This window comes from Cyprinodon variegatus, unplaced genomic scaffold (assembly GCF_000732505.1).
Source record: "Cyprinodon variegatus isolate N-32 unplaced genomic scaffold, C_variegatus-1.0 Scaffold151, whole genome shotgun sequence".
Taxonomy (NCBI): domain Eukaryota; kingdom Metazoa; phylum Chordata; class Actinopteri; order Cyprinodontiformes; family Cyprinodontidae; genus Cyprinodon; species Cyprinodon variegatus.
Window position 1 is genome coordinate 613,380 of NW_015150604.1, and position 23,040 is coordinate 636,419.

Sequence of the window (23,040 nt, forward strand, 5' to 3'; positions counted from 1 at the left end):
AAAGATCTCCAGAGGCTGTTATCACCTGGTCAAGCAGAGGGTTGAAAATTAGAGAATGAAGATTTTGGAGCTGATTTTGTATTATTACAATGCCAAAGGCTGAAAAAATAGAGCTCAGAAAAGGCACTGGAGCTTATTTTGGCTTGAAAAGCAGCAGTCACACTATTTTTTAATATAGATTTTTGTGTTATTTTAGGTTTAGAAATGTTAAATTTTGTTATATACACAGGTTTTGAAAAAAAAAAGTGGAAAAATACTTACTTCATTAATGTGTTGTGGCTATCAAAATGCTTCAGTTTTATTTTATGGGTCACATGGTAATAGTGAGTAAAAGCATTTGGAACAATTTGGAACAATCTGTCACATTTGGAGAGGTTTGGAGACACTGGTGACACCAGAAGTTCAAAGCTTCACAGCTCTGGAACTTTTGTAGCCAGAGGTCTGTAATTTTCTGCATTTGTGGTTGACATCATGTAGAACAAATGTAATCCAATGAGAAATGCCTATTCTCAAGCATGTCTTTACTACTGCTGTCAAAAGAAGACCTACTATTTTTTAGAAGAAAAAAACAACAACTTTGAGTCATGTTTGAACGGATGCAGCTAAGGCTGTGTTTTACTTACATTATTATTTTCATTTATCTTTTCAGAAACCACAAGACAATCAAAATACTATTTGATATTTTTGTTTATCGCATGAATCCTCTATTGTGCATTTTGTTGAGGTTGCATTACATTGTTAACATAAGATACTTATTTTCCTTAAACAATTAATCTGCTCAAGATAATAATTTCATAATTTAGTTCGTAGTAAACATCGTCTTAAACACAATGTAGATTTATAGTTATGTGTATTTGCATAATTTAGTTGGATTGAAGTTTTGTTTTAAAAGCAAATGTAGGAATAGTTTAAGTAAACGGAATTTTTAGATTTCTTTTTTAATAAATAATAATTTAGGATTTTCTGGCAAAAACTGACCAAAATTTTATTATTATTATTATTTTTTAAAATAACATTTTATTTTGACGGTTCTACCGGAAGTGGTTTCATCTTGACAGCTGAGGCAAGTAGTGACGTTGCAGGGTAAACAAACGGATGAGGAGGTGAGGCAGCGGTGTTCTGCCTTTATTCTGACATTTCTACCTAAGCAATAATGCAGTCTTTGAAGAGGAGTGAGAGCGATTGGCAGGGACTGGTCAATGAGGTAAGAGGGAAAAGGCAGCAGCGGGAGGCTGCTTCACAGACCCGGGGAGCGCTTTAAGAGATGCTCTCCTGGTCCATATGGAACCAGCGATGGTGTGTCTGATAAACAAACCCAGAAACTCATTAAAGACACTTGGTTTAAATCGCTACGGTCAAAACCATTGCTTTATTTACGGCAGTTGAATAAAGCTAATTCAGCATCCGGAGGTGGAAACGCACCTGTGGGCCCACCTGGTTATCAGGATGTGTGCTTAAAGCTGCCTGTAGCAGGGGCGGAGCTAGATGGGGGGCCAAGGTTGGCAACAGTAATGCTCTCAAGTGGAATATTCAAAACTTTTTTTTTGTGGTTAATTATACACATCAATATACTAACATCAAAGATGATAAGTACAGTATTCATGCTCTTTTCAGAGCTAGATTTTGTCCTATATGGGGTAAAGCGAAAAATATGTGTCTGCAATTCCTCTAGGAGTCTTCAGTGAAATTAAAGTGAAATATATTGATACATAAAAAATGATCAAATAATCAATTTATGTAGATATTAGTGCTTGTAAATATCCATTTTATGCAGAATGTTTATTGATAATAGTAGGTAAGTAATGAACCGGAACTCAAAACTGAGTTTTATCCACTATACCTTTTATCTAGAAATTACGGATGTTTAAATATATGCGTCTATTTGTTAACAAAGGCTGTAGGAACGTATAGTTAGTCTTTATTTAGATGTAGATTGACTGTGAGGTTCTGGTGCTTCTCCGCTTTCGGTCACCCCTCAGTGTACTTTGGTTATTGCCTGGCCACCCTTATGAAAATCTCTGGCTACGCCTCTGGCCTGTAGACATGTGTTCCTCTATTTACATATTGATTGGACGTAAGAAAACACGCTTAATTACTCAGTTAGACACATCAACAGGTTTATTTTTTCACCGTGTTTTAAATATATAATACAATCTACTGTACAATACATTCTATTGAGATTCCACGTGATAAACCAGCACCAGAATATTGTCTACTGTAAAGTTTGATGAAGAAGCAAACATGTATTTTTTTAATTATAATTTTTTGCAAGGTCTTTTATGGAATTAGTGCATTTCTCTTTAGCTGCCCTGAGTCAATAATTTTAGGGCATGGCTACTGTCTCTTCACATCTAAAGAAAATCAGCCCAGAACTAGACCAAGTTTTGTGTCTGTCAGTTGGATTTATTGTTGTACTTTGACTGAGCCATTTGAACCTATCGATATATATTGATAAAATTATTCCATATCAGTTCTGTGTGTTTTAGGTCATTATCCTGCAGGAAACCGGAGCTCCAACTCTGTCTCTAGTCATTGTTTTGCAATTTTTCTTCCATGTTTGCCCCATATTTAACAGTCAATCTGACTTACTATAAACCCAGACCAGCTTCCACCACTAGATAATTTTGTTCTCCTCCAACCAGAACACCTATAATGAATAAATAAATAACCCAAATATATATATATATATATATATATATATATATATATATATATATATTTGGGTGCCATTTTATTTAACTTCTGTTTGAGTAAAAATCTGTTGAAGTAATGCCCCTCTTTTTTATGGAGAAGCCCTCTGCCTACCTCTGTGCTTTACTAAGAACCATCCAAGATTCTGCCTGCTGAGCTCCCATTAATGCTTTCCTTGATCGGCCTGTCTAGACATGTTAGACACCGTTGGAAAGCTTAGATTCACCTAGTTCATTTTATAGATATAGGAAGCACCAAAGCACAATTAACACAGATACAGCAGCATGTCAAAATGTTCCATGACAAAGCAGCCAGAACAAGCAAGCATGTTTTTATAACTGCTGTTCAAAAAAGACCTATTATTTTCCAGAATAAAAAAAAAAAACTTTGAGTCTTTTTTGAACTGATGCAGCTTGGGTGTTTTACTTACTCAATTTTCATGTATATATGCTTATTATAACTAGCAGGTGTTAGCTTTCAAATAATGTATCACATATGTAACTTGGGCTTACAGTTCCTCAGTAATTTGCTTTTCCATTTGGGTATGCAAAATAGCAGAGAATTTCCCAAAATGAGGTAGATATTAAGAGGTTAAAACATCTATAAAACATATATATATATAGACTGTTGGAAAGCTATGAAAATAGCATGTCAAGACCATTTTAAAGAATTACTAGAAGGTGTTGCTGCAAAATAAAATAAGATAAAACCCAGAAATAACCAATATAATATGGAGCCTGTACCATTCATACCACTGCATTCTGTAACACCACTTTACTGTTGTCTATACACTCCTTGTTTTAGTTCCTGGTGTGCAAACGCAAGCTGGAGAGTAAGAAGGAAGCACTGCTCATCCTGTCCAAGGAGCTGGATACGTGTCAGCAGGAGAGAGACCAGTACAAGCTGATGGCCAATCAGCTTAGAGAGCGCCACCAGGGACTGAAGAAGAAGTACAGGGAACTTATTGTAAGGATTAAACATGCAGGAAAAAAAGTATTTTTTTTTTTTTTATAGAATGAAAGAAACAAAGCTGTCTATGTTGATACTTATATTTTATACATTTTTAGGAGGGAGATCCTTCCTTGCCTCCAGAAAAACGTAATCAGGTTAGTTTCATCACAACAAAGATGGTCCTAACAGATTTAAAGCAAACTAGTTTTCCATTGTATATGTAAATGTATTAAAAGTAGTTGTAATTATCTTATTAGAATGTCTATAAACTTTGCTGTTTTATCCCATATTTCTGGGAATGTGTTTTATCCAGAACTAAAGAAGGAAGTGGCTGCACCCTGTCTGAAAGTTTAATTGATTTATGTGTAACTTTTTGTGATTAACCAAGGGGCTCTCCTTTCACCTTTTTCCTCTTCCTCAGGTGAACCTGGGTCAGCTGTTGAGGGACTCCAGGGAACGAGTGAAACAGCTCACTGAGGAGGTGAAGGACCTCACTCAGAGGCTGGCGGAGGCTCAGGGGGATAACAAGGTGCCCTCACATAAATCCATTTAAAGTTGAAAAAAGTGATGATAATGTTTGAGGGAATTAAGTGCTATATGTTCCTGCAGCTGCTGAGGATGACCATCACTAGACAGAGGCTGGGGGATGAAGAAGTGGGGGTTCGCCACTTTCCCGCACACGAACGTGAGGACTTGGTTTCTCAGCTAGAAAGAGCAGGGCGACAGGTGATGAGGTTTGCTAAAGTGAAGATCATTTCAGGCTGTTAAACAGATTTTTTTTTTCCACAATTAAAGCAAATGCTACTCAAATCCATCGCAACACCAAATAAAAGAAATCAAATATAATTTAATTTGACTGTAAAGGTTCCAATTTTTTAAAGCAAATTTTATTTCATGAATTATTACTGATTTTAATTGAAGATCTAAAAAAAGCTACTAAAGGATTCTGTTTATTGGAGACATACAAACATATATCTATGCAACTGACCAGGGTGGCCAACTCCAGTCCTTAGGAGCCTTTGTCCCCAACGTTTAGTATGCAAATCTACATGCTCATCACCATTTTCACTTACCAGTGGTGAGTCTGACATAGTGGAAAAGTAGCAAATGTTCTTTTGGAAAGTAAGCTTGTAAGAACGATGCAAACAGCAACTTTTAAACAGAGCATGCATGGGGAGAAATTGGTTCATGCACACTCTTGCAAACGTTTAATAGGCACTTCCTTTCGGGAGTGGATAAAGAGTTGTGCATGTGCATCATTTTTGCCTGCAAGTTGGTCTAGCCTCAATCAATGCCCCAGGCCCTACAACTGGCCAACCAATCACAATGCAGAGATGTGTTCTGAATTTCTGTATGCAAAGCGGGCGGGGTTTTGAGGGCGGGATGACAAAGCTGTGCAACGCTGGAGAAAGCTCTGCAGCTTTGGAAACAATTTTGGAAGGATTAGACTTGGGGGTTTTTGTGAAAACGTGAGCAGGAAGAGGCTGTACTCTCATTCATTTTTAAGGACGTATTCGCTGTTTTACTGACAGGCCGTTTGTTTACACTCCCCCATCAGCTTTCTGTCGCGCTTACTACTTCATTATCAGTTGCGCTCATTGGTCAGAGCGTTTGCCAACACGCACAGACATGGTTTGAAAAATAACGAGTTCTCATCAACAATCTTCCGATGTCTCATTCATCAGGGCCAGAATAAATTACACATTTAATCTCACATTTAGTCTGGTTTATCAGGCTAGGAAAATCCTCCACTATACCTTTAAATAGAGTGTGAGACTTAATGCATGTATTGACACTTACAGACAATGAAAGTAGATTGGGGAGTCTTACAAACAGTACATATAACCAAAGCTTCACATAAACATGCACGGTTAACCTGTTTATAGATGGAGGAGATGGAGCACAGCATCAAAGCCCTGACAGACGAGTTACAGGACGTTAAAGCAGAACGCATGGTGTTCAGGGAGAAGGCTGAGCGGCTAAATGTTGAACTGAACCACGTTCTAGGAAACCACGAGACACGCATCATTGACGTGGACGCGCTTTGCATGGAAAACAGGTGAGTGATAAACAAAAGACAGCTCCTGTTAATTGCAGTAAAGAGTAACACTATGGGTTAACCTAATCTTTATAATAATGATAATTTTAATGATTTTTAAACCTTTAACTGGGGTGTCGGTAAAGAGTTAAAGAATTAAGATCAGATAAAATTGTTTGTTAGAGTTGTAAATCTTTTTACACTGTTTAGCTGTTTCCAAGACTTCCATTTATATGACCAGGAATTTTCCATATCATAATACTTCTCTTCCATGCTTTTTTTGTAAAACTATCATCAGCTGGCTTTGAAATGCAGATTTCTTTTTGCATTTTTCTCTAAGCCAAATGTTTTCACCCCAGTGTTATCAGTCAGCTTCTGCTTTTTTTCCCTTGCAGTGTGAAAAAAGAATCTTTGAATAAATGTGTATCCGCTTCAAGGAGGCTCTTCCATTTTCCATTAAGGAAAAAAAAATTGCAGCTAAACAGTTTTTGATCTATACTAATCTAAAAATTTGTGTTTTTTTTCCATAGGTAATATTTCTGTACCTCCTTTTATTTCCTTTCATGCAGCTTTTCTTGGGCTTTGATCATTATAAATATGTACTATTGTAGACTATTGGTTTAAAAATGGCTTTTTGTGAGCTTCAAATAATGAATAAGGATTAAATTCACACAAAGAATAAAGTAATCTTTGAGCCCTTAATAAACAAATAGTACCAATGCAGGTAGTATTGTTTGGCGTTTCTAAAGCTTTGTGTTTGTGTCTGTTTTAGTTATTTACTGCTCTGGCCTTTGCCAAAAGGCTGAAATGCTTTCTTTAGATGTTCACTCCTTTCAGATATTACAGTCTCTTACCCCCCTATAGTTATAATCCTCTTATAGGATTGTTCAGGGGAGCAATACCTAAAATTTATGTTCCAGTATAAAGAACATTTAGTACCGCTGTGCTGAATTATGCCGCCACCTGTAAAACCATGCAAGGGTAACCATGCTGCTTTTTGGACAAAGCTCAAAATTGTTTATTATTCCTGCAGTTTAAAACCTAAAGTAGGATTTAGAGTATTAAATGTGGATCTTTTACAAGTTTACATTCTTCTTTTCTAGCCCTACTATAGAACTTAAAGCACTAAACAAACTAAATATGCAATTAGGGCTGAAAATAACGATTTTTTTGCAAATAGATTAATCTGTCTATCAAATTAAACCAGGTGAAATGCAAACTTTTCCACTTTAGGAGCTCTCGATAGAGCATATTGACAGACTTTAAAAAAAAATTATTTTAAAAGCAAAATGTTTATATATTTTTTTTACTGCTCTAAGTGGGTTTCTCTGTCAGCTAACAGCATGTTTTAGAGTCTCTATACTCCATTTAACGATTAATTGATTGCTACATTAGTTGACGATTATTTCAATAATCAATTAATCATGATTATTTACTTCAGCCCTATATGCAATATATAAAAGTATTTGGGTTAGTTAAAGAACAATTGATTTTTGTGGTTCATTTACTCCTAAAGTGTTGAAAATGTATATTTTCCTATTATTACTGCTAAAATTCATCCTATTATATAAACATGCAGACATCTGCATACAGTACCATCCCCAATGAAAATGAATGTTGTCCTGATTTGGTAGCTCTTAGTTTATTCAAACCCTTATTTACTTTTTGAACATTTTTTGGATAAAAAAAAAAAACAAGAAATAAATTGGGGCTAACATCTGCCCATACTTCCATTTCCAAGTTGCAGAGAAACCCTTTTGGTTTCCATCAAGACACTTCTGGCACAATTCTGTGTGGATAATTTCCAGCTCCTCTAATTAGAAGCTGTAAAGTTAGTTTTACTCCTTTTCTCCTGGCATGAGGCGCGCTTTAGAAGGATCCAACTTTTAGTTGGGTCGATGAAACTTAATGTTAGTCTGCCTCTTCATTTAGAGGCAGTTATCTTGTTTTTTTTTCTTGATTTTGGGATCATTGTTCTCTTGCTGCTGGTTACGGCAACAGGACCATCAGGTGATTTATAAAAAAATATATACATGTCACCGTTCAAATGCAAGCAGGTTTTACTTCTTCCTCCATGGACAAATAAAGCACTCATATTTACTTTTGGGACAGCTTACACTCAAATCTACAAATAAAAAGTTCAAACTTTGTTAAGTATACCAAAATAAAAGGAACAGAAATTTAAAAGAGGTTTTAGAAATGCTCCAAAAGAGTTATGAAAGAGTTATGGATGCAAACTTTTTGTAACAAAAACATAGACTACTCTGCAAAAAATGTCTCTTTCTTTTGAAAGTAAAATATCAGCAAGATGATTCAAAACCTTTGTGCACTAAAGTACCCAAACTTTATTTTTTGTCATGTTTCCCTTCTAACCACATTCATAGCGTCCATATTCAGAGCTTAGGACTGTCACGTCTTGCATATAAAGTGCCTCATACCATCTGTGCTTCGACCCTGATTGCATTTTCAATCACTTTCCCCGGTAGGTATTTACATGACCGGCTCTCACAACTCCAGGAGGAGGTGAACCTGCTCAAATCAAACATCATGAAGTACAAGGTAAGTCCTTCCTTTTTACTTGAAACTCTCAAAATGCCTTTTGAGTCTTAATAGGATTTCATGTTTTTTTTTGTTTTGTTTTTTTTTTATATGAACTAAGCTGCATATATTGAAACTCATTCATCAAGCTTAGCTGGATGGTCTTTGTTGTCTGTTTTTCTTCTTTCCTCCCATAGACAGCCCTGGAGAGGAGGAAAAACTCCAGCACATATGGGAGATCAAACAGCATTCCCCTTACAGGAGTGCTGTCAGCCAAACAAGGTGAAAACACCAACTGTTGAGCTCACTTTAAACACAGACCTAAAACATATTAGAGCTGTTCATCTGGAAACTAAAAAAAAAACCAAACTGTGTCACCTTCGCTTTATCTCACAAATTCGATCAGATATTTTCCTTGTCATCAGGGAATGAATCTAGTTCTTCTCGTCTCAAACAGTGTTTTTACTAAATTATTCAACAACCTGGGCTTATGCCGATCCTTCAAACCTACACCCGGTCACCTACTGTGTTTTTAATTGTATTCCCAGCGGTGCAGAGTGCCACTGGCAGGGAAATGAGGCTGCCATGATGACTGACAGTCGCTGGCAGTAGCAGCACAGTGGGTTGTAGAGTTAAAGTTAGGGAAGTGTCACCTAGCAGACAGCTGTTTCTAACACTCTGTCTCTGTCTTGCTCTTGTCGTGCTGTTTCCCCGCTCTCTCATTCTGTCAAACTGTTTTTTCCCCTCTTATGTCTACTTTTATAGTTTTTTAAAAGTTGTGTCGAGGCATTATTAGTAGATTGTGGCTTAATCTCATATCTTTTCTCAGCTTAAAGCCTCTTTTCTTCTATTTGTAGTCCAGGAGATGCTCCTGGAGGAGCAGGGCTGCAGCTTGCCTGCCACGCCTCAGTCCATAGCCGACCTCAAGTCCCTTGCTACCGCTCTGCTGGAAACCATTCATGAGAAGAATCTGGTCATCCAGCACCAGAGGCACACCAACAGGTACAATGAGAAAAAAAGTAATTTGTTCTTAAAATAGGATCATTTCTTGAAGGCTTTTTATTGAATTGAGCAGTTGAGTTAGACACTTTGCCAATAGAGTATTTCATTTGAAATGGGGGAAGAAAACAGCTGCATTGTCTTTTTTCAAGTGCATAATATCTAAATATCTCATTTTAATGGAAATAATACTAATTACACTTACATATCATCTTATTTACCTGATCAGATTTTTTTAAACTTATTTTTATATTGTTTTTATGGAGGACCCAAAGAGTCATTGAAAATGAAATCAAGCCTTTTAAAATTAAACATTTATCTTTTCCATGACCCTTCTAATCCCAGATAACCCTGGAAAGCAGTTAAACTCTCTCATTGGTTAGACTGCCACACCTGGTTAACAAAAGGACCAATAAGAGAGCTGCTTATATCTGAGGTGCAAATGTGATCGGCCTAACTGGTTTTCGATGTGTTCAGGGACCAGAAGGGTCATGGAAAAGTTAAATCGCGAGGGTAAAATAAAAAGAAAATGCAATTTCAAAAAGGATTTGAAAATGCAAGTTAAAAAAGGAAATGGAACAAGGAATAACCTTTTTAAATGTGTGATTATGAAAGGTATTTACTATCAGATTTATGAATTTTGAGTTTAAATACACATTTTCAAATTCCAGTATTAAATAATAGCTTAATAAATACAGTCTATAATTCTTCTTTAATAATTCAATGTAAACTCTGCCATTAGAAAATGCTTTTCAAATTGCAGGATTTAAATGTTAAATGTTTTCTTTTTCAGTGAATATCAGGGGCCTCTATAGAGTGTTTTCTAGAACTTTTTCCCTAATCGGTTACCATGTCATTTTAAAATTTAACGTATTTAATCAGGACCTTATATGATAGACCTTATGAAGGTTGAATAATGTTGAAGAAGAAAGAACATGTAGTGTTACAAAGAAAAAAAAACAGGAATTTTGACACGCTTTTACATCTATCAAGGAACTAAGTATCACTGCTTATTCTATGCTACACCTTTATCACCTTTCTCGTTTTGGTCTCTTTGCTCATTAAGTCCACTTTTTTAAAATTCTTTTCTCCGTGTTTGAAGACATATTCATATCTTCCCTTAGTATGCCAACTGTAAGATTGACCCAAAGACGTTGCTTTGATCAACCTGCAGGCGCAATAAGGCGGTTACACACTGGCCATTAGAGAATCCTTCCAAACATGTCCGTTTTACCTCTGCTTTCAAAGCTGACTCTCTATCTACGCTCATATAAATATAATTGTAGTGAGGACAAATTTGAGCATATATTGAATGTAGATTAAGAATGTAGATGACCAGATCACCTCCTTCTGTATGTTTGCTGTGTCCTTTAAGGTTTGTGGTAAACCTTAAATAGGGATTCCTGTGGCTTTTAACAAGCTTTGTCCTTGCCAGCCTAACATATACATCAGATCTGTGAAGAGAAGAACTAATGGGTACAGTATTTACTCCTCCTTAAAGAAGAGCCTGACCGATACAGGATTTTCAAGCCGATATCAATATTGAGAACTTTTAAAAAAAACAAGACATTTTGGCCAGAATATAAGAATAATATAAAAAAAACTGAATATGGACATATAAAGGATATTTACTGTCCACCTATAGTCCAACTCAAATTTGAATAATAAACAAAATATGCTTCAAGACAAAGAAATAGAACTATAGGATTAAAATAAGCTACAGTACTTTAATTTGAGCAGTGTAAACACAAGACTATAAATACAATACATTTTTGTGGTTCTGATTTAGATACTGCATCAAATAGGGGTGTTCTTCTTGTCTTGCTGATGCTGGAGCCCTGACCAACTTTAACTCTAACACTACAGATTCTGAATCCAACACCGGTTACACTCTTCATGAAGTGGCTCCATGCCTGACTGTTCCTCTCTGCCTGGGAAATGAAGATATATACTTTTAGTGTATTTTACTAATTAGATTTCAATGCTACAAAAGTTTGTTATATTTACAAGCAACTGAAAAGTTCCCTCCTCCACTGAACACGGGATTAAACTAGATTTAAATAGAAATGCTGCAGCTTTTAAAACATCCAAACAGGATTACGCTAAATACATATGTTAGAGCCTTTTAAAAATAGGTTTAATGAAAAAAAAAAAATTCTGAATTTAGGAGCACCAGTTCAGCCTGCATGTCAGTACGAAGTGTAGTTGGACACAATATAATAATCTTATTTTCCTCCTAAATGTACGTTTGTTTCACAAGGAGGTGAAACTTTTATAGAGCTTAAATGTTAATAAGTTTGCCACAACTAGTGCATATAAAACTCGTCTGCTCTCCTGAGTATTTCCATGATGATTTTTGTTGTCCTGGGCCACCAAAGTGTAGTTTTACAAAATCCCAGCTTATCATGAAGTAAACTGCTAAGTTTCTTCCTTTTCCTCCGCTCCAATTTTCACCTCCATGCTATTTTACGCTATCTGTGAGTGTGTTTGCGGTGCAGAGAGAGTCCACTAATATTGATGAGAGGAGGGGCAGAGGAGCAGAATCAGCATGCTGCTGAAGTTTCTTTTTGTTCTTTTTATCAGCCACATTTTGGCCAATGTTGATTAACAGGTCAGACGCTTAAATCAGCCCAATAAATTGACCCGTCGATTATCGGTTCGACTCTATCTTAAAGGCAAACATTGAGCAAATAGATAAAGAGCATATAGTGCTCTTACTCTGTTTCTGTTTTGCAGGATCCTGGGAAACAGAGTTGCAGATTTGGAGAGGAAGTTAAAGACGTTGGAGGTCTCAGGATTGTGGAGTTTACCAGGTGAGTTAAAGTGTTAAAAAAATTAATTATATTTTGCTCAATACTCTGAATTGAAATAACCGCACTAGGAAAAACGTTAAGATCCGTCTGTCACCATTTTTACTGTTGTTTCAACAATGAATGTTTTTGTTGGTGGTTTAGGTTGTGTGACTGCAATTCCTACTAAATTTAAAAAATGTAATATAAATAAACCTGACTAAACATGTTTAAGTATCTTTAAATATGAGTTTGAGCGTTTTTTTATGTATCCACCTCTGTCTTTAATGAGACACACTGAGAACACCGAGTGTCTACCACACCATAAGCAAACAGAGCTACGTAACTGCTCTTGTTTGTCTTGGGTTTCAACCTGACTTTACAGGTATTTTTTATTTTTTTTTTTGTCACCATGACGGACAACAAGGCACACAACAGCCACAGCAATGAGGTTTACTTTTTAATTTAGGTTTAGATTAGGGTTTTTCTAATAGGGTGGGTTTAGGCCTCAGTTTCCCTGTTAAACCAGGGACTAAACAATGATTTGTTTATTTCATTTTCAGTCAGACCACTTAAATGTGGTGTTCTTTCCCCAGTTGTGATGCAAAGTATAAGTTGTCTTTTTGAGAAAACTGAACAGTTGTACCCAGGGGCTGTTCTAGATGGGGCCCAAAAAGGGCCGGTTCCCTTTGTAGAACTGATCCTAGTCCCTGTTATTGCCCCTGAACTAAAGAGCTATTACTAAATGAGCTTCACTAATTTAACGTTTTTATGTTTTACTTAAGCAATGATTACAAATTTAAGTTGTTGCACTTTTTGCTTTAGCAACTTTGAGATCACAGTTTTAATCGCAAGATCAGGATTCTGCAGCCTGCAGCTCCAGACCTTCAAGAGGCTCTTTGGCTCACTTAATATATGAAACCATTAACTATTGCACTGTGATTTAATCTTATTTGTTTCCTTATTTTTTTTATTTGCCCCCATGAAAACCACTGGCCCCACCTTCAGATATATTTGGTCTAGAACTACCACTGGTTGTAGCCTCATGAAAAACAAAGTTGTCTGTGTTGTAATTAACTGTCCAAATTACAACACGTCTTCTTAAGGCCCTTCAAAGTGATCAATCAATCAGATCATTCAGTCAGATTGGTTAAAAGTTTGCTATCTAAGGAAAACCAGCTGATTACATCCAGTCACTGACTTTGCAGGATGTGCTCCTCCTGGATGAGCATGTGGTAACAGTAGAGATTCACTTGCATCGTGTCGTTGACTCTATAGTGATCCCTACACCACATATAGCAAGATGAGAATCTATGTATGTATGGATGATTCTAGAATGATGATTAGAATCTTACAGTACTTCCCTAAAATGTCACTTGAGAATGATCGTACCAATCTAAATTAGTGAAATAATTCAGCTTTCTAATGTTGGTTTGGCCTGCTGAAATAATAAACAGAAAGTAATAAACGTTGAATTTATTTTCATCCTTTATGCATGGCTAACAATAAAAATGGGGGGTGTTGTTTGTTAGTGATGTGCTGTTTGTTAGTGTTATTACTGTGGTTGTGGTGGCTCCAGTTATGTCACCAAAACTGTTCATCCAGTCCACTTCAATCCTCCAGTAGGGGGTAAAAGGGGAAACTATCATTTGCATATCAATCTGACTGGTGGTTTGGGGCATGCTTCGGTGCGGCAATAGTTGGCGCACACGACCCATGTACGGTGGCCTTGGTCCTCGACGTGGCAACCCAGGTTTGAGTCCGACCTGTGGTCCTGTGCCACATGTCTCTCCCCCTCTATCATTACCCCTTTCCTGTCAGCCTACTATCCAAAAAACAAGCCACTAGTGCAGTTTCCTTAGTAGAACACATTGTAATAACATAAGTGTTACAATGTTATTGCGGTTTTGAACTTGCCTGTATCTTTTTTGTTTTATTTTGACAGCATATATACACATTAGGTTTTTTATTAACCTTGTACCTCTCTGTCTCTCCCCTTTGGCTGGATCTCAGGCTTGACCTACCACGTATCAGTGGGAATTGGGAGTATGTATTCCTTCTGCCCCACTTAGCCCATCCATTGCCCCGTTCCTTTGTATGTCATGCCAGAACAAATCTGGGCAGACGCCCAGAAAACATGCCACCTTGTGCCCACCTATTACCATGTGTCGACTCCATTGACCACAAGCTCATGTGTCTGTTCATGATACCATTGACAACACCATCTCAGCAGCACACACACATTGTGCCTTTTCTTCATGTTACAGATGGGGGGGAGGGAACAGAATTGTTCACACCCCATTTTTTTTTTCTCAACTTTTATGTCATTACACTAATTTCACAAATTGTCATATGGGAGATTATATAATGTAACATTTTCCACTCAGAAACCCCAAACCTCATTGAAGGCAGTAGATACCATTGGATCTTATGCACCGAAATCAAAATACAGGTTTTGAACATAACACCTTTGCATTATTTATTGCGAATATTATTAAACTTTTATGTTAAAATCACTATATGATTTTTTTTACCCTGCTTTTTATCCCACCAGTGGAGCAATCATTGAGTTTTGTTGCCATACCACAAAATATGCGCAAGTACACACATCAATGCATACGAAATTTTCTCCAAAGCAGTTAATTTTTTATTTTGAGTGTAGTAGAAAGCTTTAAAGAATACTGTTTAAGAGGTTATTTACAGTATTTAGGAAACTGTTTAAAGCCTTTCTATAAATCATGTAGTCAGATGGAAGTTAAAACATGTTACAATTGAAGTCATAACCAATTGTGGGGTGGGGGGAAGGCACCAAACCTCCAGCTTTTCAATACTAGAATAAAAAATGTAAACAGTCTATGAATGGTGTCAGAATTAGCTCAGCAGACTAAATCTAGGTGATCAAACTTTTCAGAAGGCAAACACTTCTCCTCTTGTTCCACTGGAGGGCGATGTTACACCATCTACCAAACAGTCAGAAAGGTGGAGGGGCTGTGGCTGGATGGAGGTGTGCTGTCATGAGACCGTCATTCTCTCCGCCATAAAACTGACAAGCATCCATTACTGAAAATGATTGCCCACATTACAAACACATTTAGGGGAATGTGCCGTTATTAGGGAATTTGTAGGCGAGGGCCCAGAGTGCCTGACGAGCACGCTGTCCACCACAGTTAGGGAGACAAGGATATAGAGAAAGAGAGGCGAGCGTCTGTGGCCTTGATGTGATGGGACGTCGGGCTGATGGATATTAAAGGCAAACAGAATAGGATGGAGGGCCTTGGCTGCCTACCTGGAGCTCTTAGAACACGGGAGGCGACTGCATTGTCTACGGATGAGAGAGAGCACAAAACAATAACAATGACATCCATGTAGTGAGTTAGATGAAGTTGAGATTGATGGGCTCTTGCAGTTCACCTTAACTTCATGCTAAATAAGTGCGAGCTGGACTGTAACACGACAAAGGAAAGCCTTGAAAGAATAAACCTCCACAGCTTTATTTTAGCCTAGTGACAGACTTCAGCTGCTTACCGTAAAAGATGCATCACAGCTACAAAAGCTGGATTCTAGACTTGGTTGGTCATGAGTCAGTCATGTATAATGTATATTTTTATATGTAAAATTTCTAAATATAGCTCTATGAAATGTCATTTTATAACAATGATACTGCTTTGTTGCTAAATGAGGAGGTTAAAAAATTCTGAGTAAGAACATAGTGATATTGCTGAACCATCTTGTTTATGGCTTTTAAATTGCCACATTCTTAACTCTTCCAGATTCCCTCTCTTAAAACCTGACAAAAAAACAACAACATTCTGATGCCGTTAAAAATCAGCCTGAAGACGTCTTCTCATCATTACACCTGAGCTTGGGTGTTTCACGGCTGTTTTGACCATGCACAGAACCTACATGGTTGGAATTTGGTGTTTCATTGACACTGGAGTAGCCCGGTAGCAGAGGTGGTAGCTACTGTATGATGTATGGTCCTATCCAGGCTCCGACTGGTAATCTGTGATACCGGGCATTTGCCCGGTGGGCCGGTCCTAATTTTCTGTTTCTTCAAACTGTAAAATCCTTGCAACAAACTAAATTATAATAAAACAAAAATGCGTTCTTTAAACCAAACAATATTCCTCTTATATTTGACGAGTTTACGTTTGAATATTTAGCAAAAATATGTTGCGGTGCATGATGGGGTTTTGCATCTAAAGGCTAACGTTTACCATCCGTGCATTGTTACGTGCATTGTTGCCAGGTTGGGATGATCTGGCAGTTTAGGATCTGGCAGTTTAGGATGGCCGTCAATGGGTAAAAAATGTTTTTCTTTAGATATATGGCCTAAGAGATCAATAGACTTTTTTCAAATTGGGCAAGATTTCATATACCCAGGGAGTTTATGAAAATAGTTTGGGCTGGAAAACGTGAATCAGTGACATCTGGCAACCCTGCTGATGTGGTGAGTGTGGACGTTACGCAGCAGCAGTCACTGTCACGTCCGTGTTAATAACCAAAGCCAAAAAACGCATTATAGAGGTCTTGTTGATGGTTGTCGCGTGATGCTTGAAGATAGATCGGTTAATCCACAATTGGTATTCGTATTTTGTTTCACATTTGAGACGCACGCGTTTGACTGTACTTCTATGGGGCATAAGTGGACCGGTGTAGATGGAAAAATGCCTGATACATGGAAATCGTTCCCAGTCCCAGCCTGGCCTTAACCAACTGCATAGCTTGGTTGTCAGGGAGGCAGGACAAAAATCACATGTTCATACTGACCAGGAAGTGATCAACCAAACATAAAAAGTAACTCCACCCTTCTAAAATTGATTTAAGCCTGGTATGGTTATCGTCATGGTTGATTTCCTGTAAGGTTGTTTCTAGCAGAGGAGAAGTGCACAAATTTAAACCTGACCCCCCCTTAAAATTTGTGAGTAGAGCCCTACATGAAGTTAAAATTACACAAAATAGGAGTGTGCTCTATTCGTTCTAGAAACCTTAACTTACAGGATTTACCTCAAGCCATTCTTTTCTCCTCTACAGTAATCCTGTAACAAATGGTGGAGATGCAGAGACCTCCCAATTTCATAAAATACTGCGTGATGTATAAAAACGTTAACTTTTATCAATATAGTAAAATGATCAAGAGAGGAACAGGAAGGACAAATTAGTCTTCATATTGAAATAGAATTTCCCAAATTTTCTGCCGTCCAGCAATGTTCAATTGCTCAATTGGTCTTAATCAGCAGCACAAAATAGTCTTTAAACAGCAGGGCAGTCATCTTAATGAAGCAAACAAAAGAACTACTGTGTACCAGTGCTTCTTTTAACAGGTTAATTATGACATTGAGAGAAGCTTAATCAAAGCTTACATCAAAACATAAAACTGTCAGGCAATAATATTTGTTTTCATGCTAATAGATGCCCATGCAGTATATGACCTGGGTAATGTGTATCTCTGTAAAGCCCTGTGGAATGTGTAATCATTCAGGTCATTACAACTCTCCCCCAGGAATGTTCCATAAAATGACGCCATCATGAAAGGCCATTAAGACCATTCTGCCAAAATATATCTTCAACTTTATTTGAAGAAATTGATGAGAGAAAAAAATTACTTTCTAAAGCTTTAATGTTTCTGCTCGATTGCGAATACAAAAATTGATTAAGCTGGTGTGGATGGAAACAATATTTTACTGATATTTGGAGATGTTCTGCTTTAAATTTTAATTTAAGTTAGTTCAAGTTAATGATTTATCGGAAAACTTTACCTATGTTGTTTATAGCTTTTTTTTATGTATCACTATCTAATTCTTTTTGTCTGAATTGGTTTCTACAACTTTTTAAATCCCTGAAGTATCTATTTTCCCTAGCATCCAACTACAATAACTTTAGATAAACTTTAAGTGAGTTTAGAACTGGAAAACCTATATGACTCTTGGAAAAAAGAAGAACTAAGTAAGTTAAATCATTATTTTAGAAAAAAGACGTGCTTGTTTTATTAGAAAAAAGATTTTTATCTCCCAGATTTAGTTTAAAATCTTTAATGAAATGACATCTGAAGGCAGAATTATCTAAGGAGTAAAGGCAAAAGTTAAACCGATATAGATGAAAAGTTTAAAAACTTTGGGAGAAAATTAAACTTTGAACTCAGTATGTTTTATTTCAATCACTTATTAATTCTCTTACTATAACGGGTATAAAAAAAAAACTTGATTCAGTGCATTGCAAACTTTATCTTCCTTCCTTCCTTCCTTCCTTCCTTCCTTCCTTCCTTCCTTCCTTCCTTCCTTCCTTCCAAGGAACATACTCTGCTCTTAGAGATTAGTACATATTTGATCAATGCTCTTTCTCTCATCAGATGTTCATTTAAAGGCCCCATTTTGCCTTTGAGCTTCGTTTTTGTGACAAAAAACAACAAATAACCTCCATTTGATGGTGTTCTTCTCTTCTCTAAAAGAGACAGCAGCTGAGGTGTCGGGGACCAGGATTTTCTTCCATAATTTGTTTACATCAACATCTAACAGATTTGCATAATATCTGCCTTCTGGCTGAGTTAGCACAAGTCAAACAGAGAAAAACAAAGTTTTGCCTCATGGTTTTTAACTTATCTGAGTGGAGGTTTTTGGAATGAGGCCAAGAAAAAATTATCTTAGTGTTTTTAATCAGAATATAACAAGAAGCACTTTAATAATAAAAGAAAGTATAAACGAGTTTTGAGTAGCTAAATTTGTCAAGCATCTTCTAGTTGAGCTTTAAAATAGAAATATGCTGTTTATATTGACTTAGGGACATGATGCTAACAGGCTTTCCATGCTCCATCCATCTTTCATCTACTCTGACCAGCTTTCTTTTTCCTGCTGAAGAAAATCCTCCCCTACCCTCCTGAGGAGGGCTTGCTCAGGATGATGGGGAGTTTTAGCTTTCCACTACACATAGCGTTTTTCAAGTAGGTTAAAAAATTAGATTCTAATCTTAGCCTTTTAGGGCATTTTTCTCTTTCCCAATGTGTTTTATCACCTAGCTGGAATCTTAAAGCCTCACAATTTCAACACAGGAGCTCACACTCATTTTCTGCTTAACATCACAACATGCATTCTTAACAATATGATGCCTGTTTATCATTTCTCCATAACTCTGATGGATTTTACCACTATAGCTGTCCATTGTTTTCTTCTTTGCTGTATGTTTTTATCCCACAGAGTAGAAATAGTCAGAGTTTTGCCAGCTGAGATTTTCAGAAAAACAACGATCTTCACACATACATTAGCCTGTGCTTGTGCTTATGTGTACATGCAAGGGTTTTTATATTTATAAAGTCTGGATTATGGTGTACAGTCTCTTTCGAGGAGCATATGGTGTCAGCCTAAAAGGCGCGCAGCCATCACTAATGAAGACGGATGACAGGGAGCTGAATCCTTTTTTCTGTGAGCACAGCACTGCATACGTGAGTGCATGTTTGTATGCTCCGTTGAAAAAAAAAAATAAAAACCCACCTTCAATGTTCTCCATCCATTTCATCATGTTCTTGAAGCATTAACCTTCTTGGATTCAATTGTTGGATTCAATTGTAGCTTATGTTGGGGATGTTTCTATCTTTGAATCCGTCTTACAGGAACCAGGGACAACATGGTGCTTAATGAAAATCTACAGCCAGAGCTTCATCCAACATGTGCCACGTCTTTGGCAAACACGCAGCCCCTCAAAGGTAATGTGTGTAACCATGTGTGTGCTTTTTACCGATCAGATTCTCCCCCAAATCCCTGTAATTAACACAGCAATTAGCCAGAGCGTGGAGAAACACCCCTTTCTGTCTACCATGTTTAACCTGAGTCCTTTTCCTTCCCGCCTCCGCTCCTCTCAGCCCGTTATTGGTGCAAGCTGCCCAAATGCCATGGCATTTTGGAAATGTGAAGCAAATTCTCACCCACTGACATTCAGAAACTTCTGCCATGTTTTCTTTTAAGAGAGGGTGGAGAGGATGCCATAAATATGGATGCCAGTAATGTTCTCTTTTTTTTTCTTCTTTGCACCGTGTTTTACCCTCAGTGTGTGAGTATATAAAATATGGCTGAGACTCTACGTTCAGTCTTTAACCTTTTTACCTTAACATCCACAAATATGGGTCAGTAAGCCCCCTAAGAGAGAGGGGACACACATTTGGGTAAGAAGCAGAACTAAGTTGTTGCTATTACTCAGGGGGAGGCATCATACTTGTTTCAGCTCCACGCGTCTGAGACGCTGCTGCTATATTTAGCCTGTTTTAGTCAAATTCAATCTCTTACATATTTATATCTACCTGTTCATTTTTTCATGTTGCAATGCAAGAAATAGTGCATTTTTTCAGGTTTTTATGTTACTGTATAAAACAACAATAAATTGGGAAACTTCAAAAGAAAAGGATACATATTTTTATTTTTATTTTAGTAGAAATAAAAGCAGTGAAAGCTTTTGCTCACAGAAGTATGTTCATCAGCCAATAGTCTACCTCAATAAGCTCCACTGTAAAGCTTGAGTAGGTTTGTTAGAGAACATTAGTGAAGAAACGGCATCACGAAGAACAGGAGACACAGCAGACAAGCCAGGGATAAAGTGGGGGGATGTTTAAAGCAGGGTTAAGGTATAAGCCGATATTCCAAGCTTTAAAACATCCCACATAGCACTGTTCAATCTACTGAATACAAATGTATATCCCACTTTTTAGGGTATTATTTTAAATAAATTTTGGAAAAACATAATTTTTTCCCATCTACCTAATAGTTGACTACAATTTATCTTGGTTTATCACATAAAAGCTGAATAAAATAGCCATATTTTGTGTTGATAACATAAAGAAATATGAAACAAATAAAAGGAAATATTTATTCAAGGACTGTATAAATCTAAATTAACTTTATACAGCTACCTCTGAGGCTGCAAGCTTTGGAGTTGAGCTTAGGTATATCTGCAAAGGTATTTTTTTGTGTAGCATTGCGTTCTCTTAGATCCAAGGTTTTAGTTGGCCATTAACAGTCCTGTTTAAAACCAGTGAGAGAAAAGGATTTCAAAATGGCATTTTTGGGTTTCTTTTTTTCTTAAAGGAGACATTTTCTGTCAGTTTATTTCTATTACCCCACTTGACTGGCCACCAACTGGCAGGTTTGCATATACATGCCGAGTCGACCTACCTATCCCTAAAAAAATCATAAACTGCCACAAAAAACAATTATGATGAAATTCAGTGTTTATGTATCAAATGCTGTTCAACTTTATATGGAATTTACACCAACAAATTTTTCCTCTTTGACCTTTTTGTGAATCTCCTCTTCTTACTTTAACTCAGAATTACAGCTCCACTAACTTGTGTGGCACAAGTATCGGTTTACTGTTAATTTTTGTGTGAAGCCATTTTCACTGAACAGAGGTTTAACAAAGCATAGTTTTTCATTTACATATTCCACTTTTTTGTTTTACACATTACAGATTTTGATTTTGAATTTTTCTGTAAAGTAAAATGAAATAATAATTAGTACAGTGCTAAATTGTACATGACATTTTAAAAGAAGCAGTAAACTTTTATTGGTTTTATGCATGATGTTTTTTGGACCAGATGATCTCCCTCCAGAAATCTATCAGGGCCAAATGAGGCAAAAGTGTTTGTTTTCTGATCTTGGCTTTCGCTGCTGCTCAACTGAGCAATTACGATGACCAATCACCTCATTTTTTTTCTTCTCCCACTTCTGTCAGATGACAGAAGTTCACATGAATCATCTTGGGAATGCCACACCGCTGGCAGTGACCTTGGCACAGATGGCGCCAGCAGGGAAGACGCACCTGCACTGCTCAGCAGCCTGGATCCTTTCGCAGGCGTGGAGACGGATGGGATTGACGGGAGAGAGGGAGAAATCGTGACCCTGAGAGACGATCCGGAGCTGGAGGCTGGACGGAGTCCGGTGGAGGAGGCAGGGCGTGAGGAGGAGGGAGTAGAGGATGAGGAGCTGGGTTCCTCCGTGGAGGAAGGAGAAGAAGCCGCTGTGGCACTAGATCTTCGTCCGACTGAGTCAAAGCTTCAGTGGCTTTCCATCACACAGACCTCTGTCTGTTATTCAGAGGTCCCCTGCCAAGACAGTGAGTCTAATGATGCGCTTGAACATGAAGAAGACTCTGCATCAACTCCAAAGAGTCAGGCCACAGACGGATCGAGCAACACTGAGTGGGACATTCACTGCTCGTCCGCAGCTGGCATGGTCTGATGTCATGAAAAGATAGGAAAACATCTCTTTCTTGTCGTTGTTATTGATGATTACATTAATCATCCCTAGTTGGAATCCCACTGCTTTGCCTCTGCTCATTAACTTCCTTCCACACTGAGCAGCTCGCTTTCAGTCGATAAAACAGAGAAAACACTTTTTTTCCTCCTTTTTTTTTTAACCAGATGCTGCTGACAAAGCCAGAGGTGCACTCTGCAACCAGCCTGTCGTCGCGCTGCAGCAAAAAATCTTCCAATCCGTAGACAGGCAAACCTAATGCCCTGCAGAAAAATAAAAACAAGTGATCAGCTTGTGTGTTCTATATCTTGTCGCGTTCCCCTGTGTGGAGATAATCCCAGTTGTTTGCTTTATTCCTCTGAATGCTAAGGAATGTCAATAAACTCAGAGCTGCATTTCTTGGGGTCCCTTCCAAAAGGGATTCCAAATTTGTGGTGAACCAAAACTTGTAGATGTGTTGGATACTTTTAAATTTATTGTATCACATTCATTTGGGTAATATCTGTTAATCTAAATCTGGCCTATTTCTTTTTTTTTTGGGGGGGGTGATATGCTCGGATGTGACTTAATGTGCCTTATATGTGGAAATATTTAATACATATAAATATAAGTTTATAAAAACTGAAATTTTTCTGTGCATTCATTTTTGCATGTGATCCATCACATTTATCATTTTAAAACATTGATATTTTTTCCCCCAAAAAAGTTTATTCGATCATATTAAAATATATATTGAATAGGTTATTTATTGCCCAATTGTGAGGTGTTCCACATTCCATTGCCTTTATATAGCTATACA

General features: G+C 37.3%; 1 protein-coding gene across 2 annotated transcripts; it reads left to right on the forward strand.

Moving 5' to 3' along the window:
• Positions 1-1,084: 1,084 nt before the first annotated feature.
• ccdc149 (coiled-coil domain containing 149) lies at positions 1,085-22,809 on the forward strand. 2 transcript variants are annotated; one of them, XM_015377292.1, is made up of 13 exons: positions 1,085-1,204; positions 3,496-3,657; positions 3,759-3,797; positions 4,064-4,171; positions 4,252-4,368; positions 5,529-5,701; positions 8,167-8,239; positions 8,416-8,500; positions 9,076-9,220; positions 11,954-12,030; positions 14,020-14,052; positions 19,610-19,702; positions 21,721-22,809. In XM_015377292.1, the coding sequence occupies exons 1-13, from the start codon at positions 1,154-1,156 to the stop codon at positions 22,224-22,226; spliced, it is 1,662 nt and encodes a 553-aa protein (XP_015232778.1). In that variant the 5' UTR covers positions 1,085-1,153; the 3' UTR covers positions 22,227-22,809. The 2 variants fall into 2 exon arrangements, with proteins under 2 accessions (XP_015232778.1, XP_015232779.1); XM_015377293.1 differs by lacking the exon at positions 14,020-14,052.
• The last annotated feature ends 231 nt before the right edge of the window (positions 22,810-23,040 follow it).

Coding starts and splice junctions, on each gene's coding strand:
- ccdc149 (XM_015377292.1), top strand. CDS start 1,154: ATGCAGTCTTTGAAGAGGAGTGAGAGCGATTGGCAGGGACTGGTCAAT. Junction 8,501..9,075: donor AGTGCTGTCAGCCAAACAAG/GTGAAAACACCA, acceptor TTCTATTTGTAG/TCCAGGAGATGCTCCTGGAG. Junction 19,703..21,720: donor AAACACGCAGCCCCTCAAAG/GTAATGTGTGTA, acceptor CACTTCTGTCAG/ATGACAGAAGTTCACATGAA.